This window comes from Simochromis diagramma, unplaced genomic scaffold (genome assembly GCF_900408965.1).
Source record: "Simochromis diagramma unplaced genomic scaffold, fSimDia1.1 OVJJ01000798.1, whole genome shotgun sequence".
Taxonomy (NCBI): domain Eukaryota; kingdom Metazoa; phylum Chordata; class Actinopteri; order Cichliformes; family Cichlidae; genus Simochromis; species Simochromis diagramma.
Window position 1 is genome coordinate 1,657,795 of NW_024386736.1, and position 22,638 is coordinate 1,680,432.

General features: G+C 40.0%; 1 protein-coding gene across 2 annotated transcripts in view; it reads left to right on the forward strand.

Moving 5' to 3' along the window:
- Positions 1–14,832, forward strand: part of LOC120714526 (vasorin-like) — a 36,745-nt gene extending 21,913 nt beyond the window's left edge. For both annotated transcript variants that reach the window (XM_040000902.1, XM_040000823.1), the window contains exon 2: positions 10,245–14,832. In XM_040000902.1, coding sequence (XP_039856836.1) covers positions 10,266–12,356 — 2,091 coding nt within the window. In that variant the 5' untranslated portion in view covers positions 10,245–10,265 and the 3' untranslated portion in view covers positions 12,357–14,832. The remainder of the gene's footprint in view (positions 1–10,244) is intronic.
- Positions 14,833–22,638: the final 7,806 nt, after the last annotated feature.

Consider the following 22,638-nt stretch of genomic DNA (forward strand, 5'->3'; position numbering starts at 1 on the left):
GCAGCTTCAAGTTCCTGGGAGTCCACATCTCCGAGGATCTCACCTGGACGACCAACTGCTCCAAGCTGGTCAAGAAGGCTCACCAGCGCCTCTTCTTCTTGAGGACTCTGAGGAAGAACCACCTGTCCTCAGACATCCTGGTGAACTTCTATCGTTGCACCATCGAGAGCATCCTGACCAACTGTATAACAGTCTGGTACGGGAACTGCTCTGCCTCGGACCGGAAGGCGTTGCAGAGGGTCGTGAAAACTGCCCAGCGCATCGCCGGAGCACCACTTCCTGCCATAAAAGACATCTACAGGAAGCGGTGTCTGAAAAGGGCTGGGAAAATCATCAAAGACCCCAGTCACCCATCACATGGACTCTTCACCCTCCTGCCCTCTGGGAGGCGCTACAGGAGCCTCCGGACTAAGACCACCAGGTACCGGAACAGCTTCTTCCCCACAGCTGTCAGACTCCTGAACTCTGCCTCCTGACATCTGACCCACGTTAAACTCATGGACTGAACATACACACACCCACAATGGACAACTGTACCCTCAAACACACAATAATAACATGGACTGAACCACCACTCACAACCACCAGCACTTTATATAGCCTCTGTAGAAACTATCTACACCCTCACTTATCTTAACTGCACTACTGTATAGCTCTGTGTAAATAATCATTCTGTACATTCGATAATCTTTAATCCTACAACTGTTTACAACTTGCATAGTTCCCATTTCTGTATAGCTGTATATCTCAGATTTCTGTAAAGTTATTTATTTCATATTCTGTATAGTTTTTCATATTTATATCCTGTACATAGCTTGTACTCACTACAGCCTGTACATACTTATAGTTATAGAATATTCACAACATACTTCATACCGTGTACATTATAACATTCCATAATAGACCCATTTCTGTATTATACTCACATATCTATATTATTGCTAATATATATTGTAATATATCTATATCACTAAAGCACTTCTGGATGGATGCAAACTGCATTTCGTTGCCCTGTACCTGTGCATGTGCAATGACAATAAAGTTGAATTCTATTCTAATTCTATTCTATTCTAATATATAAACATTTCCTTTGCGTTTTGTAATTTTTGGATGATTTGTATTTACAGTCATTGCATTGGTAATCTCAGACCATAAAGCCCTGATTATATATTCATTTAATCTCACCCAGTGGTATATATTAATCTAATCTTCTGTAAAAAATTTTTACTATACTGATACTTGGGTTATGAGAATAGGTAATGCAACATAAATCCAGCTTGTTGACACTCTATCCAGATAAGACTGATGCAACTCTCCGTTATATGTTTCTAAGGCAAGAAAGAAAAGACGTCACGTCAGGCTCAGATTAACAAACTAATCCTAGAAGTCATCATTACTTTTCAGGTCATGGTAAAATAAAGAGACTTGCTCAACCACAAAATCCTTTACACAACTGAACTTTCATGCAGCATGCTCATCAGAATAACATTTCTATTTACTTTGTGTGTGTTAAGCCTTAATCTGTTTTATTTATAATATCCTTACACATGTTTGTCCATGTGCTTTCACATTCCTGTGCAACCCCAGTACAGTACAGATACAGTGCATGGCTATAATAGATCTTCTTACAAAACAGTTGTGGGGTAAGAGTTTTAGAAAGAAAGACCTTGTTAAACTGATTTTACTGGTAAGCTTTTCAAGTATGAGGTAACACGATATTCCTCTTTGGAAGATTTGGCACCACTAAATCAAGACTCCTTTATTTTCTAAAAGAAAATGAAGTAATCTCCCTGCAGAACAACTTTTTAACACAAATTTATGATCGCCACTTTACTTCTTTGTGCCCTCACCACTGATGTTTTTTCTTTCACATCTGCCAGTCTCTCCACCATCCAATTTAGTGTCAGGAGAAAAACAAATGTGAATAATTTGCCACCAAAAACATTTGTCTTCTACATAATTTATCCAAATGACTGCTCAATTATTTGCACCTTTACACAGCCGTTGTAGTTGGTTCTTTTTTTTTTCTTTTTTTTTTAGCAGTTTCTGTTTACCAATCCTCATAATGCTGGTATGAAGTGTAATTAATACCAGTGTTTTAGGTAGCCTTCACCACCTAGCTGTCCTGCTTTCTTTGACACGTAAGTACTTAAACTGGATCGGAATAAAGAGTAAAGACAATAATTATTCAATAATTAAACAACAATGTTCTAAATTTATTCTGCCCTTTTTCATTGGTCATTTATCTGGATATTCTAGCCAAGAGGGAAACGCAGCACAGCCTTTGGTCGCAGTAAGAACAATGCAAATTTCCGTAATTTGCATATTAGCTTTCAACACAAGCAATCTTTAACCTTCAACATACTATAAAATTTGCCATTATAAAGTTTCACAACTCCACAAATAATAAGATCAAATACCAAAGTTGTTTGAAATTTGGATGATCTCCCCTTCATGGTTGTTTCCTTGTGCGTCTCTGGAATATTTCTAGTGCAGTTGCTATTTGTAAAGTTTCTGATATGACTATCATCTCAAGGGTCATCATGATAATCATTGATAAGAGCAGCATCTACCTCTACAATCTAGTGACCGAATGATAGTTTTCAGTGGGAGAAATGGCAGTGCAAACCCCCTAAGGTCATGCGTCAGATAACAAGCTTTCTGCAAAGAGTGTTGTTTCCATTGTTGTGCTTCTTATGATCCTATTCTTGACAACTAACAGTGGTATACTTCTCTTTTGTACAATACAGTACAGCCAGCCATAGCAAGGGGGAGAAAGAGGGCAAGAGAGAGAGAGAGCATATGTTCTTTTTGAGGTAAATTATAATTCATAGCAAGTACCAATTTGAGGTTTATTTTTCATTAATTTCATTGCTGACATTTGGGAAAATAGTGATATCAGTCCAATAAAGTTTGATGGACCAGAAGTCATAGCAACAAACCAAAAGCAGAGCAGAATGTTTTGTACAAGCCTGCTCAGGTTTCTTGAGGTTGTTGTTATGAATAAAAAAAAATCTAACTTTTTTAAGCCATGTGACTGTTCTCCGGATTTTCAAAATAAGGTTCAACTTATAATAATGCCGTGGAATTTCTTTCTTATGTCGTCAAGTCACCATAGTTGTGCTTCTACAGGACCAAGACTCCTTGCACCTTGTTTTGAGAGAATACACAACACAATCATGTTTGGGTTTTGCCATGCACTTTAAGTTTAGATGAGTGAGTCTTTGTTTACAGAAAATTGTGGATGAACTGTGGCAGGCGTCAGCGAACCAGCTATTTAAACATCTTACCTCTCACACTCGTTCTCTGCAATTCCCCATCTCCATTTATTCTTGCTGCCCACCTCTTATCACAGGGGAGGAGTAAAGTTTATGTGGGCCTCTCATTCTGTCTCACAGTGAGAGATGGCTGCAGTGTATTGTGGGTAACAAAATCCAGCTGTGTTGTAGACTCTGTGTTTGTGTGTGTCTCCTGGCGTGAACATGTGCAAGAATGTGTGCGTGCCTGTGTGAATACATTCAGAGCCCTGTGCGTTGCTGTTCTGCAGGTCGGGTGTGTGCCGAACTGTTTAATTTTCATCTTCTGATGAGCACGTTCCCCTTTCAACACACAGCCTCCATGGCTAAGGATATGCTGTGTGCCATTAAGTCCTACTGTGACAACAAAAAGCAGTGACATTTAATTATACACGTACGAAAGAATAAAGAGAACTGGTTTTGCAACAAGTTCTGTGACTGCAGCGTAATGCAGGATTACTTGCGTGCACTGTGTATGTCCATTTTTTTGGAGTGCTGTGCTTGGCAGATTCTTGGCTTTATGGTGTTGGCACCCAGTTAATATCAGACAGCAGAAGAAACAGAGGAACTTAAAGTGCTTATGTTGAGATTGAGCTTTAAGCTTTCCTTATTTCCCCTCCTACTTATCCTGTCATTCCTTTGAAATTTCAAAATAGATGAGGTGTTTGTGAAGCAGAAAGTTAAGAATAAATGTGCTTTCCTGTAAGCTCTTTGAAAATATTATGTTTAAGGCATTTCATTTGGCCTGCCACAGTGGTGTTTAACACTTATCTAAAAGCCTTGCCAACTTATTTTCCTTTTACTTGACTGAAATTAACAATGGTCAAGATTAAACAAAGATGTAGAAAGTAAAGCATACACAAGTTTTAATAATTTACATTGCTGCTGTCTGACATCAGGTAAGTTTTATAAGTCTTGGAAAAATATTTCTGGTCAAAAAGGTCAAAAGACATAATGAGACAAGGTTTTGATAGATGACTGAAAATTATTTACACCAACTGATATTGATAATGGATTGGATTTATATAGCGCTTTTCAAGGCACCCAAAGCGCTTTACAATGCCACCATTCATTCATTCTCACATTCACACACTGGTGGAGGCAGCTATGGTTGTAGCCACAGCTGCCCTGGGGCAGACTGACAGAAGCGAGCCTGCCATATCGCGCCATCGGCCCCTCTGGCCAGCACCAGTAGGTGGTAGGGTAAAGTGTCTTGCCCAAGGACACAACGACCAGGACAGAGAGCTCAGGGATCGAACCGGCGACCTTCCGGTTACAGATACGCTTCCCAACCTCCTGTGTGTTGATATCAAACACACAGCTACAGTATTGTAGCTACAGCTTGTGACAACATTATTAAAAGATATTTTGAAAGTTATTTAGTAAACAGGGACAAAGAGGCAATTTATTTTATATTGTACTTTTTCTTTTTGTGAAACATGAAGAATAAAAACAGCTCATGAAATACTTATATGGGCAACTAAAAGTCACATTTAATTATACATGTACGCATGTTACTGTTACTGCTGATAAGTCATGTATGCCTTTGGATTACATGTTGGAATCAGCACATGGACAGTTCTGTGCACCATCTAAGATAAATATCACATGTGACATGGTTCTTTCCATTACTGTTGGGATGTCTGAATAAGGGCGTGAGTAACTTAAAGCAGCTTGTTAGGCTCAGCTCCAACATCATATTTATGATCCTAAAAGTAGAAAGGCATGTATGTGTGTGTGTGCGTGTGTGTGTGTGTATGTGTGTATATATATATATGTATATATATATATGTGTGTGTGTGTGTGTGTGTGTATATATGTGTGTATATATATATATATGTATATGTGTGTGTGTATATATACATGTATATATATATATATTAGGGGTGCAACGATACACAAAATTCACGGTTCGGTTTGGTTGGGTTCGATACTTTGGTGTCACGGTTCGATATTTTTTCGATACAAAAAAAATGTTCATGCCTTTTTAATTTGTCATTTATTAAAATTATAAATATATATTTTAACTCAAAAGTACAGTTTTTAAATTTAACCCTAACCCTTGTGCGTGTTTTTTTTTTTTGACAGCGAATGCGCACCTGCGGACCACTTATGTGCAGCCCTGGTTATTTAGCTCGTCATATTGCAGCCACAGAAATTCTTTTGTCCATGAAACCATAAAGCTGCACTTTCTTTTTGCCTTATAGTCTGATTTGTCATAACTTCTCCGTTTTGTGGTAAGCTTTTCTTTGGCTGTCACTTCTTCACCCTGACCTGTCTTATTTGGCTCAGCAGAACTAAAATATATATCCTGCTGCTTTTACACACGCACTCACATAAGCTCAGCGATTCTCTGCGCGATCAACCTCTCACATGTTTAAGTTTGCTGCGGGAGATTTCACTTGTCATGTTTGCATAGTAAGCTAACGATTAATAAGACGATGTCAGAGGAATTGGTGCGCAAATTATCATCACTCACAGATCAGTGCTGTCGCTCTCTATACACAGTTCGCACGATTGCAAAGTGAAAGCAAAAAAACAAGCGCAAATTCAAACGCGATTACAATATGTCACATATTGACAGTGGCTCACCGATGCCAATGACATAATTACCCAGCTACATTTCTGAAAGAATGCAAAAGCATTGACATATATTTTTCCTTCCTACAATAGCCCGACGGGCAGGGAAGAGATAGATTTTGGTAGCCCGACTGAAAAAATCGCGAGCCCCAGGACGTCGGGCTAGCGATATTGCAAGCCCTGTATCTGATTGAGGAATCACTCATCTTTGGAAAAGAGAGTTTATTACAGAGAAATGTCTCTTTCCAAAATAAAAGCTATACTATCCGCTTCTTCTGGGCTATATTCTCAGCAGCATAAGGAGAATCATGTGCTAACAGCTGTCTAAATGACTCGGCTAAAGTTAGTAGCATGCTTGTTGTTTTTGTCTTTGCACTAGGATGATGTCGGCGTAAATGTGCAGTCATATTCGTTGTGTTCCCACTAGTGCTTTCAGGTTAATCTCGTTGAAATGACCTTAACGCCACAACACGGCAAATCTCCGTTAACGAGCTACCGCCGATCGCCCCGTGCATGGGGCTAGACGGCCAACACGTTAACGAGCTAACTGCGCTAACACACTAGTTCCCACCCATGTAATTGAGCATTGCATGGCACATCCAACATACTGTTTTACTTTAGTCCATGACTCGCTTACCTTCAGGGTCATACGTCACATGAAAACCAAAATAATTCCAAACGCCAGATCTGAATGAGGGTGGGGGAGGTCCATGTTGCAAGGAGAGCTTAACTTCTGTCTTGCTAGCTTGCCCTGCGCTCTTCCTTCTGACTATGCTGTCTGTGTTGAGCGCTCAGTGGATCTGCGCTCGACAGTGCAGCCTAGGCGGAGTAGTCGAACGCAGATTCACTGAGCGCTCAACACAGACAGCATCGTCAGAAGGAAAGTTGATAAAATAAATTACAAATGTTGTATTGTTCGATACATATGCGTACCGAACCGAAAGCACTGTATCGAACGGTTCAATATCGATACGAATATCGTTGCACCCCTAATATATATGTGTGTGTATATGTAATCGTGTATGTTTGTATGGGTGTATCTGTATGTATGCAGGTGTATGAATAAGTTGTACATATCTGTCTTGTGTAAATGTAAATCTGTCTGTGTTATTATGTAAATACTTGCTTACGCTATTGTGTATTTCACACGGAGAGATACCAAACTGCCTTTCATTGTTCTTGTAACAGTCACAATAAAGAGCTATTCTATTCTATTCTATTCTAGAACATTCACAGAGGCTGTAAACATGCATGTCCTGACAGTGGTTAGTTGGCAAGCGCAAGGCCTCGAGATTACCTACACACTTGGATTTGCAAACATATTCTATAAAAGCCTATAAAGGCTAGCTTAAAGAGTGTAATACTCCAACCATTCATATTCCAGTTGTTCCTCTCCTTTCATCACACTATTCACTTAGCAAGTGTGTCAGAGGTAGCACCCTAAAGAACTGAAAGGCAGCTATAATGTTCTGTAAACAACAACTGACTTCACACGAAGAAAGCTCCAGACTCTGGAGTGCAGTGGCTTTAAATAAAGGCGTCCTCCTGAACAAAAGCCCGTCATAGCAGGAATAGTTCAGTGGAGCACGCTGTCAGCTTAGATCTTTTAATTGTATGCATTAGGGTGTGCATTGTAGTTTGTGTCTGTAGCTTTTGTTTGTTTTTTTCACACTAGTACTGGTTTGGTGACTAAAGCAAAGTAATGCCAGACAAAGTTAGCCCTGCAGCAGACTGGTGACCTCTCTGGAGAAGCAGAAAAAAACTGAATGATGGATGGATATATTGCTTTGATAAACGGCCACAAAATGTTACTCACACCAGTAACTTTGGGTCTGAAAACATGTCTTTGCATTGCTGTTTTGTTTTTTTACCTAAAAGTTCAAACACCAGTTAAAATTACTAGTATATGCAGACTTGCAGGTTTGTAAAGCTGTTCAATTTAGTTTCCGTGTTTATTTCTTATTGGACATGAAGTGTAACAGTGTTGTTCTCTTTGGCAAAAACTAGCAAAGTAACCAGTTTCCCACATAGATTCAGTATGGCATCAAGAGACAAAAGTCAGAGATAAGATTCTAATTCCCAGACAGTGTGATCTGTATAAAACAGCATTAGAAACATTCTAACTGGTCCTGGGAGATCAGTTAAATAAAAGTGTGTCTTTAGGTTAACAGAGAATCAAGAGAGCAGCAGATCAGAGCACCGTCCTTATTAATTAATCTAAAAAAAAATAAAAATCTTGTCATGTGTTCAAAACACTTGTCAGCACCACTTTTTTCCATTCCTGTCACTACATAAAGAATTTCCCAGAATATTGCAAATTCCTACTTTCATGTTATGAGGTGAAGGGAATGAATGGCGGAGACATAGGGCAGGGAGGGAATAGAGGTATGGCCCTATGTGTGCACGCCTGACTTTAATAAAACATCTTAGGTTTCTCCTTGACTTCCGCCTCAGGAGTCCTGGAAAGGGCAATAGTGTTAGAGTTTAACAAATAGAAACCAGGCCAAGGGAGTGGAGGGGAGAGAGAGGAAGATGAAAGACAAAGAGCTGATGTAATGTTAAGGATGGAGACTGAAATGCACATTGATAAATGGTGTACCATAATAGGAACATTTAAACATGTGATTATAAAAAAACAGCAACATATTTGTAAGTTAATTTTTTTTTACATTTTTCATTATTCCACAGCAGAACAGTTTGTTACTGTTTTTATGCTCAATCCAGACACATTATTAAAACTTCTTTTCTCACTACACAGCAGTTATACATTTAAGTGTATAAAGCCGTTTTTTTGTGTTTTTTCTTTCTTTTTGGGTGAGCTGCATACATGGGGCTTATTTTTATTCTTCCTATAAGACATGTGACTATAAACAATAAAAGTGGGCAAAGTATAGACGCTTGATGACACAATTATCTCTTTGTAGAGCAGTGTTTGTACACTACCTTGTAAAATCTTGTGCTGCAATGTCGGTGATTAAGAGGGAAGCGGGATGAGATTTAAAAAACATTCACACATCCACTGGAAAATTAGTTGGACATTTTCAATGCAGTGCTTGAATTTTCCACAGTTTTCTACTGTCCTGTGTTTTTTTTGTCACTATAAAACAATAGTGTAATGTGTCTGTCAGCAAACCATATTCGCCTCGGATATGTTTGTATATGGGAGACTTGCGGCTGTGCATGTCATGCTTCACTGCAGCAGACTGGGTTTCACGGGCTAAAAACGATGCCATAAACACAAAGAAGTGGCTGAACTGACTTCTTATCTACTCAGAAATAGTCACCCTGGGTGGCCTGTGCTAACCTCTCACTTAACCTATGGGCCTTTATCCCTGGGGAGGATGATCATTACAGATATGAAAAGCAAAGCCACTATAATGAGGCTCTAGGCATTATATTTTGCATACATATTTGTGTTTAGGGAAATAAAGTTTTGTTTTTTTAGCATAAGTTAGGGCTGCTCGATTATGGCAAAAATGATAATCACGATTATTTTCACTGAAATTGAGATCTTGATTATTTGACGATATTTATTTAACAATAACAATGTATTGAATAATGACTTTAAAAAGATTGTCAAAAAATAATATAAAATAGTGTGCAAATACTGATAACAGTGCGAATGTTTGCAATATAAAAAATAAATAAAAAAATGTAAACATCTATGTTTAATGAACTTTGCAGTGTTGCTCTGTGGTGCAGCTACGACACCGTAGCAAAGTTTACACACTATGTCTACTTGATCCACGTCTGACTCCGCGAACCCATAATGTTTCTACACCACTGAAGTTTTTTTTTACCTCTCTTTTCAACCAACGGCAGTCACTCTCCTCTCCAAATAACTTCTGCTTAGCTTTCCGAGCTTCCCTCGGGTCCTCTTAATTGTTGTGACGCGTGTTCGAAACGCAGAGAGGTGCGCTCGATTTGCCACACGGAGCAGCACGAGAGTAAAGCACGAGGGAGGGGCTAATAATCGGCTCAGTCATTTTTACTAATCGTTGAAAGCCCAGATCGTAATTTAGATTTAAATTCGATTAATTGAGCAGCCCTAGCTTAAGTATGTGTGTATCCACCTCATTGTACTTTTGTATATTTCTGTGTTCTTTGATACTTGAATTTCTTCCTTTGGACATGTTTTATGGAACTGTTGCATTTGTTATTAAACAAAACGAATCTAAGTTTGAGTACGAGGCTGACAAAATTCTTAAATAATATTCATTTATTTCATAGAGTAGTTAATTATATTACCTGTAGAGCTATTTATAAATTACCAGTGTTTATGTTTCAATTTATCTTGTAAATATGGGCACCTTAGCAAGCAACTAATGATTGACACTAACCATTTTCTATTCCACTTATGTCTTTCAGATTTGCAAGCCTTTCATCGCCATGATACAATACTTCCTGCTCTTTGTCCTGTCTTCTGGGCTGGTGTTATCATCTGACTGCCCAGCAAGCTGTGACTGCCCAATGCAGGGGTCAATATTCTGCATTAATCTTCCTACCCCCATTGTGCCTCGTGTCCCAACAACGACACAAAATCTCTACATCTTCCAAAATGCCATCATTACTTTGGCTCAAGAAGACTTCAAAGATCTAATGGAGTTGGAGCTTTTAGATCTGAGCCAGAATGAGCTTACAGAGATTCCGGATGGTGTATTTGAGATGTTGTCAAAACTGAAGAACTTAGACTTATCCACTAACCAGATTACCCATATATCCAAAGGCAGTTTTTCTGGCTTGGTACAGCTGGAGAGGCTGTATCTTCATTCAAATCGCATACAGAGCATTCATTTGGAAGCTTTTGAAGGTTTAGAAAAGTTGCTAGAACTAAAACTGCAAGGGAATCAGCTAACCTCGCTCCCATCACTTCAGTTCCCCAGTCTTCTCCTTTTAGACCTCAGCAACAACAATATTCCAACTTTGAGTCCCTCAGACCTACAGACTCCCCACCTGGAGACACTTAAGGTGGCCTCTCTAAAGCTTACTACTTTACATGAGGATCTCGTAGTCTCCCTGAAGAATCTTCATGAGCTAGACATTTCATCAAACCAGTTAGCTGAGGTGCCCAGGGCCCTAAAACATGATTTCCTAAAAGGGCTGACCAAGCTGAGCTTGGCTGGCAACCCATTGGGGGATCTGAGGGTGGAGGACTTTGATAAATTATCTGGGCTTCAAGAACTGGATCTCAGTAGTCTAAATCTCCAGGGATTCCCACCACATTTTTTTCACACTTTCCCCAAGTTGAGAACCCTGACAGCAGCTAAGAATCCATTTGACTGTTTGTGCCCATTAGCCTGGTTCCCTGTCTGGCTAAAAGAGAAGAAAGTGATTCTTGAGAGACATGAAGAGACCAGATGCCACTTTCCTCTAGTTAATGCTGGGAAGATGCTTTCAGAACTGGATCACAAAGATTTTGGTTGTCCATCAACCACAACATTGCAAATGGGCTCTCCCATTGGAAGTACTTCTGTTCCACAGTTGCCATACACATCTCCAAGAACAACCCATACCAATGCTATTCCTCCTCCTCCACCACCTAGTGAAGAAACTATCTCTCCAAAAACAGAACCTCCAGTCTTCCCAAGCTCCACCAGTGGGCAATACGAGCACTTTTGTCCACCAAACATCTGCCTTAATGGTGGCACTTGTTATTTTGACCCAGTGGGAGAACTCGGCTGTTTGTGTCTGTCAGGGACATTTGGCCTCTACTGTGAAAATATGGATGATGTTCCTCAACCACCAGCAACTGAAGATTCTATAGTTACCACCGAGATGCCTGATAAACTTGATGCCATCAGTTCACGTCAGGTGACCTCCACATCAATCCTTCTTGACTTGCATCGGTTTATCAAGTCACAGCCGCATATTCGTGGCATCAAGTTGACCTACCGTAACCTCTCAGGGCCTGATCGCCGATCCATTACACTGAATGTTCCACCCAACTATCCTGAATACACTTTACGTGGTCTGAGACCAAACTGTACCTATTCAGTCTGTGCTAGTCCTTTGGGAGAGAAAATCAGCTCTCGGGCTAACAACTCTGCTGAAATGGGGTCATGTACAGAGGCTCGTACCGAAGGGATTCCAGTGACATCCTCAGAGCCCTGGGTGGAGACACAGGCATCTATGACATATACTCTCATACCTGCTTTAGCTGCTCTTGCACTGGTGCTGGGATTGGCTGTGGTGGCTGGGACAATCATCTGTCTAAGGAAAAGGAAGCAGGCCAATTCTGGATTGGAGCCTGAACTGGGCCCCACTGATCCTGATCCCATGGAACTGGAGGGGAAACCTTGTCTGGAGAATGGAGGAAACGGTACAACACCCCTCAAACAGCCAGAGATCGATCATTGTTTTACTCCTCAGCCACTTCCATACATGCAACAAAACGGGGGGTTGGACTATGTAGCACTCTTAGTGCAAGGGCACTGCCCTTCAAATAACAATGTTACGTCATTAAAACCATCTTATTTCTAACTGTTGGGAAGATTTTGTAAAGACTCCCCATCCATAGTTTCTGATCCTGATATGGCTCACTTAGTGATTGAAATCGAATTTTCAGTCCAAACATCCAAAATTCAAAAAGTGGCACTTACTATCCTTTCAAGGTCAAAAGGTGGCACAACAAAGTGGATGATTTATTTCAGAGTCAGTGAATGGTAAAATTACGATGACATCATATTGGAAATTTGCAAAATGAATGGGAAGTGGTTTAAAAGTCATCAAGCAGGATTGGATGGTGGTGAAACCTAACTGAGTGCAATTTACTAGAAAGGTCTTAGCGAACTGAAAACGGAAGTGCCTTTTGCATTGACGCAACTGTAACTGACAGTTCTTTTTTAAAATGTTTTTGTTTATAAAACAGAAACAATGTGACTGAGTTGTAATCCTGTTGCTGGATTTAGTAGATATGGTATGGGGAAAGTGCCTGAGTGTTTGAGCTACAGAACTGGATCACGTCACTGGTGTATATGAAAACACCTGGACCACATGTCCCAATACAAACTGGAGTTTCAACCAACTCTGACCGCACCACAAGGATTATAAAAAGATCTTGCACTGAAAAAAACATTTGGATTTTCCTTTCAAATGTTCCACTTATAGACTGTCACAAGGTTAATGCTCAAAAGGAAGTGGAATTAATAAAAATATTTTGAAAATTAGCATTAAGCTGAAGACCATATGAGCTGTGTGAACTCTATATTATGTTGTGGACAGTATCTGAAACAAAAATATGCAAGTGTCTTGTGCAGATTTGGATTCTTCTGACCCATCAACCATAATTCTGCCACATCATTTGTTTTTTGTGGGAAATATATTTGCTGTGAAAGGTAAATGGGAATGGACTTTGCCTCCATTGTTCTGTGCCGTCAGAGGCAGATTATTAGTGTTTAGTTGATATTACGGTATTCCATTTTTGTCATGTCTTTTTGTATTTTTAGCATGTCTTTTGTTTTTTGTTTTTTTTGCAGTATTGCTAACATGAGTTTAAACAGTAATTGTCCCTGCCTATAAACCCATGCATAAATGGTGGATTTTTGACTGTCCTGAGTGGAGAAGTAAATGGAGAAGTAAATCAAAGCTAAAGTTCTCCAAAGATGAGATCCAAAAGCAGCGAGGAGTAATTAAATATCTACTAAAGCTGATTCATAAAACTACTTTAATTAAAACTCAGCCATTTTTACATAAAATACAGACTGCTTTTTATTTTTTCCTAAATTTAAACTGAATGTAAAAGTTCAGTGTCAGATACTTTAGTCTCTCTGCCAGGTCTGCCTCCACTCCACAAAGACATAGTTAAACAAGGCTCAGACTGTTTTTGAACAGTAAAGATCCCTAAACTGTTCAAAGGCCTTCAGCCTCAGAGCTCACTCCTATAAAGCAGCACACACGTGCCAAGAAAGGAAGTTCAAAGATTTAGAGTTTTAGGCACTAGTTTTCTCTTGGGGCTGCTGACTGTATCGTTCCAGTGATATCGTCTAGACAGTGGCCCCTTTAGCTTTTTGTTTGCTATTACCCTCTTACTTGTCTGCCCCTTGACTTTAATCATCATCATCGTGTGTTTTTGGTCAGTGACTATTATTGGTTTGTGTAGTTTTGCTTGTTTACTGCCAACCAGACTGTGAAATGTAAATGCTAAAAGCAATGAAATGTATCTGTTTTATTTTTTTTTTCTCCTGTCTGGGGCTAGAGGTTAAATAATTTTTTGCAGTTTTTTATATCTTCTTCCTTAAAAAAAAAGGATTCATACTCTATCACTGAGTATAACAGGTTTACAGAGAAATGCCTGAGCAACATTGCTCCCGAGCCTTACCGACATCTTTTAGTGTCATATTACATGCTGATGTGGATTTCGAGAACAATAGAGCCTTTATTTTGTCTCACAACATATGGCATTGCATCAAATTACAAACTAAAAATGAAGCACCATGCAATCAATTTTTGTCAGGGTTTTGACAAAAAAAAGGCCTTACTTGATTCTTAGTTATCTAACAGCAGTAACTTACATGAGTTTGATTGTTCAGATGTGTATGTGTGTGTGTTTTCACGGCTGTTTTTGTGTCCCCTTTTTTATGCTTCCAACCCCATATTGTCCTTATATAATACTCCCAAAGTGTCCAAAATCAAGCACCCATTTTCTGTTTTCACTGTTTTATTTTGTCAATTCTCCAGTCCAAACAAAGCCACAGATGTTCATGTTTTCCCCTTATCCCAACATATCAGCTGAAACACTCGCTGTGTTGCTTTGGACAGTCGTAGGAGAAGGAAATGTTTGAAATATTTTCAACATGCTTGTTACACTACTTTCCCTGTTTATTTAGGGAAACTTGTATTTTTGTCATTGTTGTATGTTTTTCTTCTGTCTGTCGATAGCATTTCTGTGTACATTTTTTTTTTTTGCCATAAAAGCAATGCTGAGAAAACGAACAGTATTAAAATGCTCTGATGATAACACAACTGTGGTTTTGTGTTTGATCAAGAGGTGTTGGCTGAAGCCTGAAGATACTTTTATATGATCTTTCACTGCAGTGTATCCTGCCAGTGTGGTTTAGAAGAATTCGAGCTCATTTTGAGGCTGTATGTTAGTTTTAAATGAACGCGAGTGTCGTCATAGAAATATGGTAAACAACTGGGAAAAGGATTTCCATTAACAACAGGAGCTGATTACACGCAGCCTGTAACTCCTTATTACCTCATTACACACACGCACACACTTAAGCTAACCTAAACCACAACATGATTACTTTGTGACGTTGTGTTGGTTTGTGGATGGAGGTCTTTTTAAGTATTTTTCCCCTAATAGCGAAGAACAGATGCCAGTGGAAAATTTTACACACTAACAAACAGGTTTTGAATCAGATGTTAAGTGACTTTGCTACTTCATAGATATTGGAGCAGACATTCAAGTCTTATCAGCTAACACTAGCAGGCTTTGTTAGCAAACCTCAGCTATACTATATATGGGTGTCTCACACAGACTCCACAGAGGCTAATTTGCGGTCCCACACAAGTAAATGACCATTTTGTTCGCCAAATCTCGAGCATTCGAACATGCTACAGAAAGCACAAAATGACAAACATGACATTGCCATTGACTGGCCTTGTCTTGTCAGCATCTCTCAAACACTCACATTGGCTTTAAGTTATAAAAATATCACCCCTGTTCACTTCTCTCAGACAGCTGGAAATGTGTTTTCTTTCAGCTGCAGAGTTGAATATTTTAAAATAGGAGTGTATGGCAGCTCAAGGAACGTCCATGGCTCTTAACTCTGTAGGAGGCATGTTAATGCCCATTTTCATGTGTAAGAGCCCCGACTTCAGTTCAGGAGAAGAGGAGGAAGAGATTTTATCCAGATGAGGGTCACATTATTGCTTTTCTTCACATTTTTTCCCCACTTTGTTGTACTATGTACTGTGGACTGTTTCTATCCATATACATAAACTGCAATTGGGCAAGAGGGCATTGTTCATCTCGGCCAAAGTATTGATGGAGAGGCAACATGGCAGCGTGTGCAATCCGGCGTCCCATTCCTATGTATTTTTAATGGATTAATTACATTTACAAAAATGCAGTAATTTGTTGGAAGACAGTTAAAAACTAAACAATGTATGTTTATATGTACAATTAAAAAAAACTGCACCTTTGAGGACTTGCTATTCATGGCCAATTTAGTATTGTCCAAGCAATTGACGAAAATCCAGGTAGCCAAGGTATTAATAATAACCATGTGGAAGTTTAGATTATTAGGTCAGGTAAACAAAAAGCCTGCTGATCCAAGCAAACAGCAACAATCTTGACCTCACTCTTCAGGTATGTTCTTCATGAAACATGAGTTATCTTTCAGATGTCTCATGCAAAAATGCCATGGTCTTGGAACAAAATGCCCGAATGCTATTAATTAGACTTATTCTGCTATTTTTAGCTTTGTGATATCACTGACTGGATCTTTCCTACTCTGCTTCTCCAATTTTTGTGGGATAAGTTACACATTTGCAAACTGCTCTGTTTGGATACAGTTTAAAAGAGAAGAACTAAATGCAAGACTGAAACTAAATACACTTTCACTGCGTGAAAGTTTTGCATGAAGGGTTGACCCGCTGAACATAAAGGCAGGGAGTCTCTATAAAAATGCAAATACCTAATTATATATTCATGGAAAAGATTATAGCCTTTTGGAATCTAAAACATGGAAGAGATTAACATTAAGGAGATTTCTTTGAAAGAGCTGGAGAACTGACAGAAGCCACTGTGGCTTGGGGAGCAGGCTTTTATAGATTATCATTCTGAATTCCACAGAAAATTACTAGGAGGGTAAACTTTTTTGTTTGGGTGTTTAGTGTGTTTGCTGCAACTACTTTTGATGGGTGAACCCTTCTATGGCATTCTATAGCTGTGGTAAGAAAAGATAGGTTGCTTTTTTAGAAGTCACTCAATTAACCTAATAAAAAGAGCAACATGAGCTGGAAGACCAAAATAAGCTGTGGGAAGGGAGTTTGGGAATGTCTGATCAACAGTAAAACCTGTTACGTAAGATTCAGCGATGAACTTACAAAGAAGGCGAATTTTCGAGGGCATTTTCTAACAGACTCTGACAGAGGAGAGTTAGTGGAAGCTAAGAAACAACAAACATGTTTATTCTCAGTTTGTTTTAGCCTGACAAATATGGCATTATTTTTGTGCCACTATTCTGAGCGCACGTAAAAAAAAAACATTTGCAGGTGCAAGTGTTGCATTTTGAGAAGAAATTTATTTTGAGCGAAGAAAAGCTAAATTTGAGTGAACAAAATTCATTGCTGTGTGCAAAAAATGTATTTCAGTGTTTGCTATTATCCATACACACACACACAATAGCAGCCCCTGTCGCTCGGTTTTTGCACTTGTGCTTGCTCGCAATGTGTTGCTTGCGCTCTCAACATTTCTGCCTGTGCGTTCAACTCTTTGTGTACACCGTTATATTTTTGCCACAAAACCAACCAATCAGCTCGAAATGACGAAATGCAATATCCCAGAATCCATTTCGTCCAAAACTCAAACGAGGCAGTGGCGGAGGAACGCAGACTGGCGATTTGTTTATTGCCCACTTTGCGCCAGAAAGAACATCAGCTAATAATAGAAAGTAATATTAAATAAATTCTAACAACAGCTGACCCAGCTTAAACGTGATGCTGCTGTTGTTTAGCGCAACATCCGCTGGTTTCTTCTTTCTGGCGCAAAGTGGGCGATAAACAAACAAGAGAGAAAAGCCGATCAGCTGATCATTGATCAGTTTCATGATTGAAGTAGCAAAAGGAGAGGGAGGGAGAGAGAATGAGAGAAGAACAGCCAGTTGTGCAGCAAAAACACAGAATAACTTCAGCTTTGTGTCTTTTTTTCATTCTAGCTGAAGTACGGGACGAATCGTGTTCCTTTTCACCTTAATACACACCGGCCAGCATCTGTCCAATCCACCACCTTTCATTAGTCCAACCCAGAGTTGATCATGACCAAGTGGCTAATCCACCACCTTTCACTGTTTATACCGTTACAAAAACAAACAAGAATAAAAATGAAAAATCACCATAGGCCCACCGGGTAAATGCCCAGTATGCCCAATGGCCAGTCAAGTTGTGCGGTCAGCTGGTGGGTAACAGGCATTTCTGAAAACATTAGAGCACTTTTGCAAATATGTGATGTCTTGATGAATCGAGCAGATATTTGAAGTTTAGACAGCACCATTCTCACCTGAAAATATCTTTAAAAGTTTATTTTTAACCCAGAAAGAGTAATATTTCAAACTCCGCCACTCTGTGTTCCTCCGCCACTGCCTCGTTTGAGTTTTGGACGAAATGGATTCTGGGATATTGCATTTTGTCATTTCGAGCTGATTGGAGACCAAAACAGCCAATCAGATTTTTTTTTGCATCCAAGTCTGTGATTGGCTGGTTTTGTGGCACAAATATAACGGTGTACACCAGGGGTCGGCAACCCTAGGCACGCGTGCCAACTGATGGCACGACCATAGCTGGACTGGCCATCGGGCATACCGGGCATTTGCTCAGTGGGCCGATGATTTTTTATTTTTTTTGTAACAGTATAAACAATGAAAGGTGGTGGATTGGACAGATGCTGGCCAGTGTGTAAAAATAACTCAGTTGTTTGGTGGTGTCTATGGCGGAGCTTCCACAGATTCAGTAAAATTAATAAGTGGTGGAGGCCAGCAGGTGGATGAGGGAGAGTGGAGGCTGGAGGAGGAGAGACCCGAGCAGTGGCGGTCCTAGCCTGATTGGCGCCCTGGGCGAGCACTCCCTCTGACGTCTGTTTTTATTTTGCGAGTTGGTTATTAGATGCTGCTCCAGCCACCAGTGAATCCCCCGCCGCCCCGCCCTCTCCTCCCTGCGCCGCAAGCAGCAGGCGCAGCTCGCAAAGGGAGGGCGCCCTTATTCCCAGCAAATGGGCGATAGAAAACCGATCGGTGCTTATGCCATTCCCAATATGCGCTGGCTGATGTCGGGGCAGCATGAGTACGAGCAATTTTTTTTTTTTTTGCCGATGCCCGTGATGCCGCCCCCACCATGATGCTGCCCCGGGCAACCGCCCGTGTCGCCCGTATCAAAAACCGCTACTGGACCCGAGGCAGCCAACGGTCTGAGTGTCAACTGAACTGAACTTCAGGTAAGAAGTTATGACCTGCAGTCTGTCTGGGTCAGATATAAACCAAGTTTAGGTGGAGTTTATGTATGTATGTATTTATGTAAAAATGTATTTCAGTGTTTGCTATTATACACACACACACACACACACACACACACACACACACACACACACACACACACACACAAGCAGCCCCTCTCGCTCAGTTTTTGCACTTGTGCTCGCCATAGACAAACAACAAAAAAATGCTTTGGGATGACTTCCACAATTAAGGAATGGTTAATCAGCTGCATATCAGAAAGAAGAAAAAAAAAACATAACCCAAGGTAAACATTTAAAATACACCTGATAAGGATTTTGAAAGGGACTCAAGCGCAGGCCAGTTGTTTCCTATATGCGAAAGACAGTGCGTTTATTTACAGTGAACACAACACCAAGTGGCTATAAACAATGTGCAGGGGAAAGGGGGTCCAGGTCGCCAGGGTCCGTGGGGAAACAGGGATCAGGGAAAAGGTACTCCACACTCTCTGTACAAAAGCTCCAAGTCCTCCTCCTCCTCTGCCACTCCTCTCGTAATCGGGTTCCAGAAACAATCTACACACAAGAAGGTCAGGTTAGCGGGATAGTCACAAAAGCTTACAGATTCAGATTTGCAGATACACAGGTTGACTGATGCTGATAGCTCAACGATCCAGCGAAGACAAGCATAGATTCGCCATCTTCAGTAGCACTGCAATCAGCTGGGATCAGCGGCCGGTGCCGTGAGGAGAACAGGTGTGTGGAGCCCGCAATGAGCATCGCCGCAGCGACAGAGAGAGAGAGCAAGAGGGGGAGAGGGAGGAGGGAGAGAGCGAAAACCAAAACAAACATGTTGCCTAATAGAGGGTCGGCCAGCGAGGCACAGGGACCATGACAACACCTAGTCTTACTTTTTTATGTCTGGTATTAGAACTGGGCGATATATCGAGTCTTTAAATATATATCGATATATTTTTATACGAGATATGAGATGTGACAATATTGTTTATATTGATATAGTATATGCTACGTTATAATTATATTTGTGGAGCCACAAGTTTGCCCCTCTTTTGTCCACTTTTGTCTCTACACAACGTTACTCTGCTTTGCCTCTTTCCTTCACTGAACACAAGATGGATGGGGCAGTTATCAAAGAGGAGCTGGTTGGTAAAAAGAAAACATTTGGAGATAACTATTTTAGTGCTGGTAGCAGTAATCTCGTTAAAATGACATTAACGCCATAACTTTTTTTGACCAAGTCTTTTTGACCAAGACATGTCCTTCAATGCACATGTGGCAGGATGAATGTTATGTCTGGGTTCAACCCACTTTCAGCCTGGCACATTAGGGTATAAATAGTGGCCATTTGAGCAGGGGCGGATCTAGAATGGTGGCATGGGGTGGCAAGTGCCACCCTAAAATGATCCCTTGCCACCCCAAGTGCCACCCCAGTTTTGCATATGACAGTGTTGTTTATTAAAATAAGATAGCATTAACAGTTTCAGCATAGTTACAGTCAACAGTGAATATAAATGCTAAAACTGAATATATTGGATAGTGTTCCCCCCTCCACCATTAACAAATGGTTCAGCCCATAGCAGGACCGGCTTTTTTCTTGTTTTCAGTAGCAAGCCATGCTTATGATTGTGCCAGAGCACATTTTGAACAACATCATGGGAATTTCGGATTTTACACAGGTGGTTGGATGTTACACTCTGGAAATGGAATGAAGGTGAGTGTTATGAACCCTCTGTGGTCCACAGACACGCTGCACCTCTAAATCACATGACTGATGTAAGCTGACAGAGCAACAAGCTGCAGCCATGCTGAGTGTCTATTTCAGCCCACATTGAAAGTTCGGACTTCAAAGTTTATAAATTTTAATTACAGGCCAGTAAATCCAGAGTTATGATAATATATATAAGCCACGCTCTTTTCTAAATACTGTCGTCACATTTTTTTGTGTGTGGGTTTTAAGCGTTTTCTAAGGATATCGAGAAAACAGTAAAGAAAGGAAAAAAAGCCACCTCTTTGCTATCGGTGGAAAAATATCGACCAATTAAATAAAAAGTCAAAACTGAGATTTGGTTGTTTAGGAAGAGGGAAAAGTTTTGGGAGTGACGTAAGGACAGCGAGACAGAGCGAGTGAGATTTGTGACGTTTAGTGTGGAGTGTATACTTAGTGTGTTGTGTTGTCTTGTGTAGTTGTTCTGTTGTGTAGTCGTTTTGTTTTGTGTGTCAGTGAGGGCACTAATGAATGTCACAGAGGCACATTGCAGTGTAAACGCTGTAACGAAAACCAGCGGACTGATACACCTCCTGTTGTCAGGCCTGCAGGTTCTTCGCTGTGCTGCTCTCCTCTGTCTTTTGGTGGACGAACCTTTTTTTACTGGCACACATCATTTGTGGAGCATCTTATTGCAACACCTGATTGTTCTTTCATTTTAGTTTTAGTAATATTTTTAAATGGTTGTTCAAAATAGAAAAAAAAAACAGCAGGTGTATTGGCTGCATTTTTAGATAAATAGTTGTATATGTTTACAAAACGTACATTTTATATTTGCATTTCAAGTTATAAAAATTTACTCAACGTGTCTGTGGTTTTTTTTTTTTCGGTAAAAAAAATACTGCTAGGATTTTAAGTTCTTTGTGTGATTTTAGATCAGTAATACTAATGCAGTATGTCAGTGAAAAAAACAACTAAATTCAGTTGAGCTGAAAAGAATGATAACAAACAAGACAAGGGGGAAAAAACAAAATGAAACAATCTGAGGGTGAAATACAAACATAAACTCAAAAGGTGTCAAAAATGGCCGGTTGTATTTCAGACCCCAGTGAGTGAATCCAACAAATCATGAAAAATTAGGTTTACATTTTTGTTCATGACAGTGCAGATTTCTGACATTTTGTGTAATTTAAGCATCTAACAATGTGATTGTTTTCTAACAAAAAACAGTGTGAAACTTAAGTTAGACTTGTGTTTGTAAATGAACCGCCCCATGTTGTGTAGCTTTCTGGATTTTATACTTATTGGGCTACATATTTATTTATTATACAGGCTATACAGTACATACATAAAACATGTGAGTTTTGATTCTAACTAAAGTGTGTAATTATGTGGGCTACAGAGAATAATTAAGTTATAGAAAATATTTATATGAAAAACGTGTATACTTACCGCATTTGAATCATTTTAACCATATGTAACCACCTGCATATGTGTTTGGGGGGGAAAAGGCTTTGATTTTGCCACCCTCATGCCACCCTAAGAAAATTTCTCTAGATCCGCCCCTGCATTTGAGCATTCCTGGATCGCTTACCTGTGATCTCCTTTTTGGTCACCTGACTTCCCTTGGTGTTGCAGAGATCATCTGCGGGTCACCCTTCTGAAGCCTCCATCGCAGCTGGTAGGTGTTTACTCAGTGTAGTGCGTACATTACCGTATTTCCCGGACTACAAAGCGCACCTAAATATTAGCCGCACAAGCTAAAATCAGGGGAAAATCCTGTTTTGTGCATACATTAGCCGCACCTGACTAAAAGCTGCAGGTGTTTCAATGTTGACTTATCATATGTAAGAGAATATGCACAAAGGGAATTGTCAGGAAAG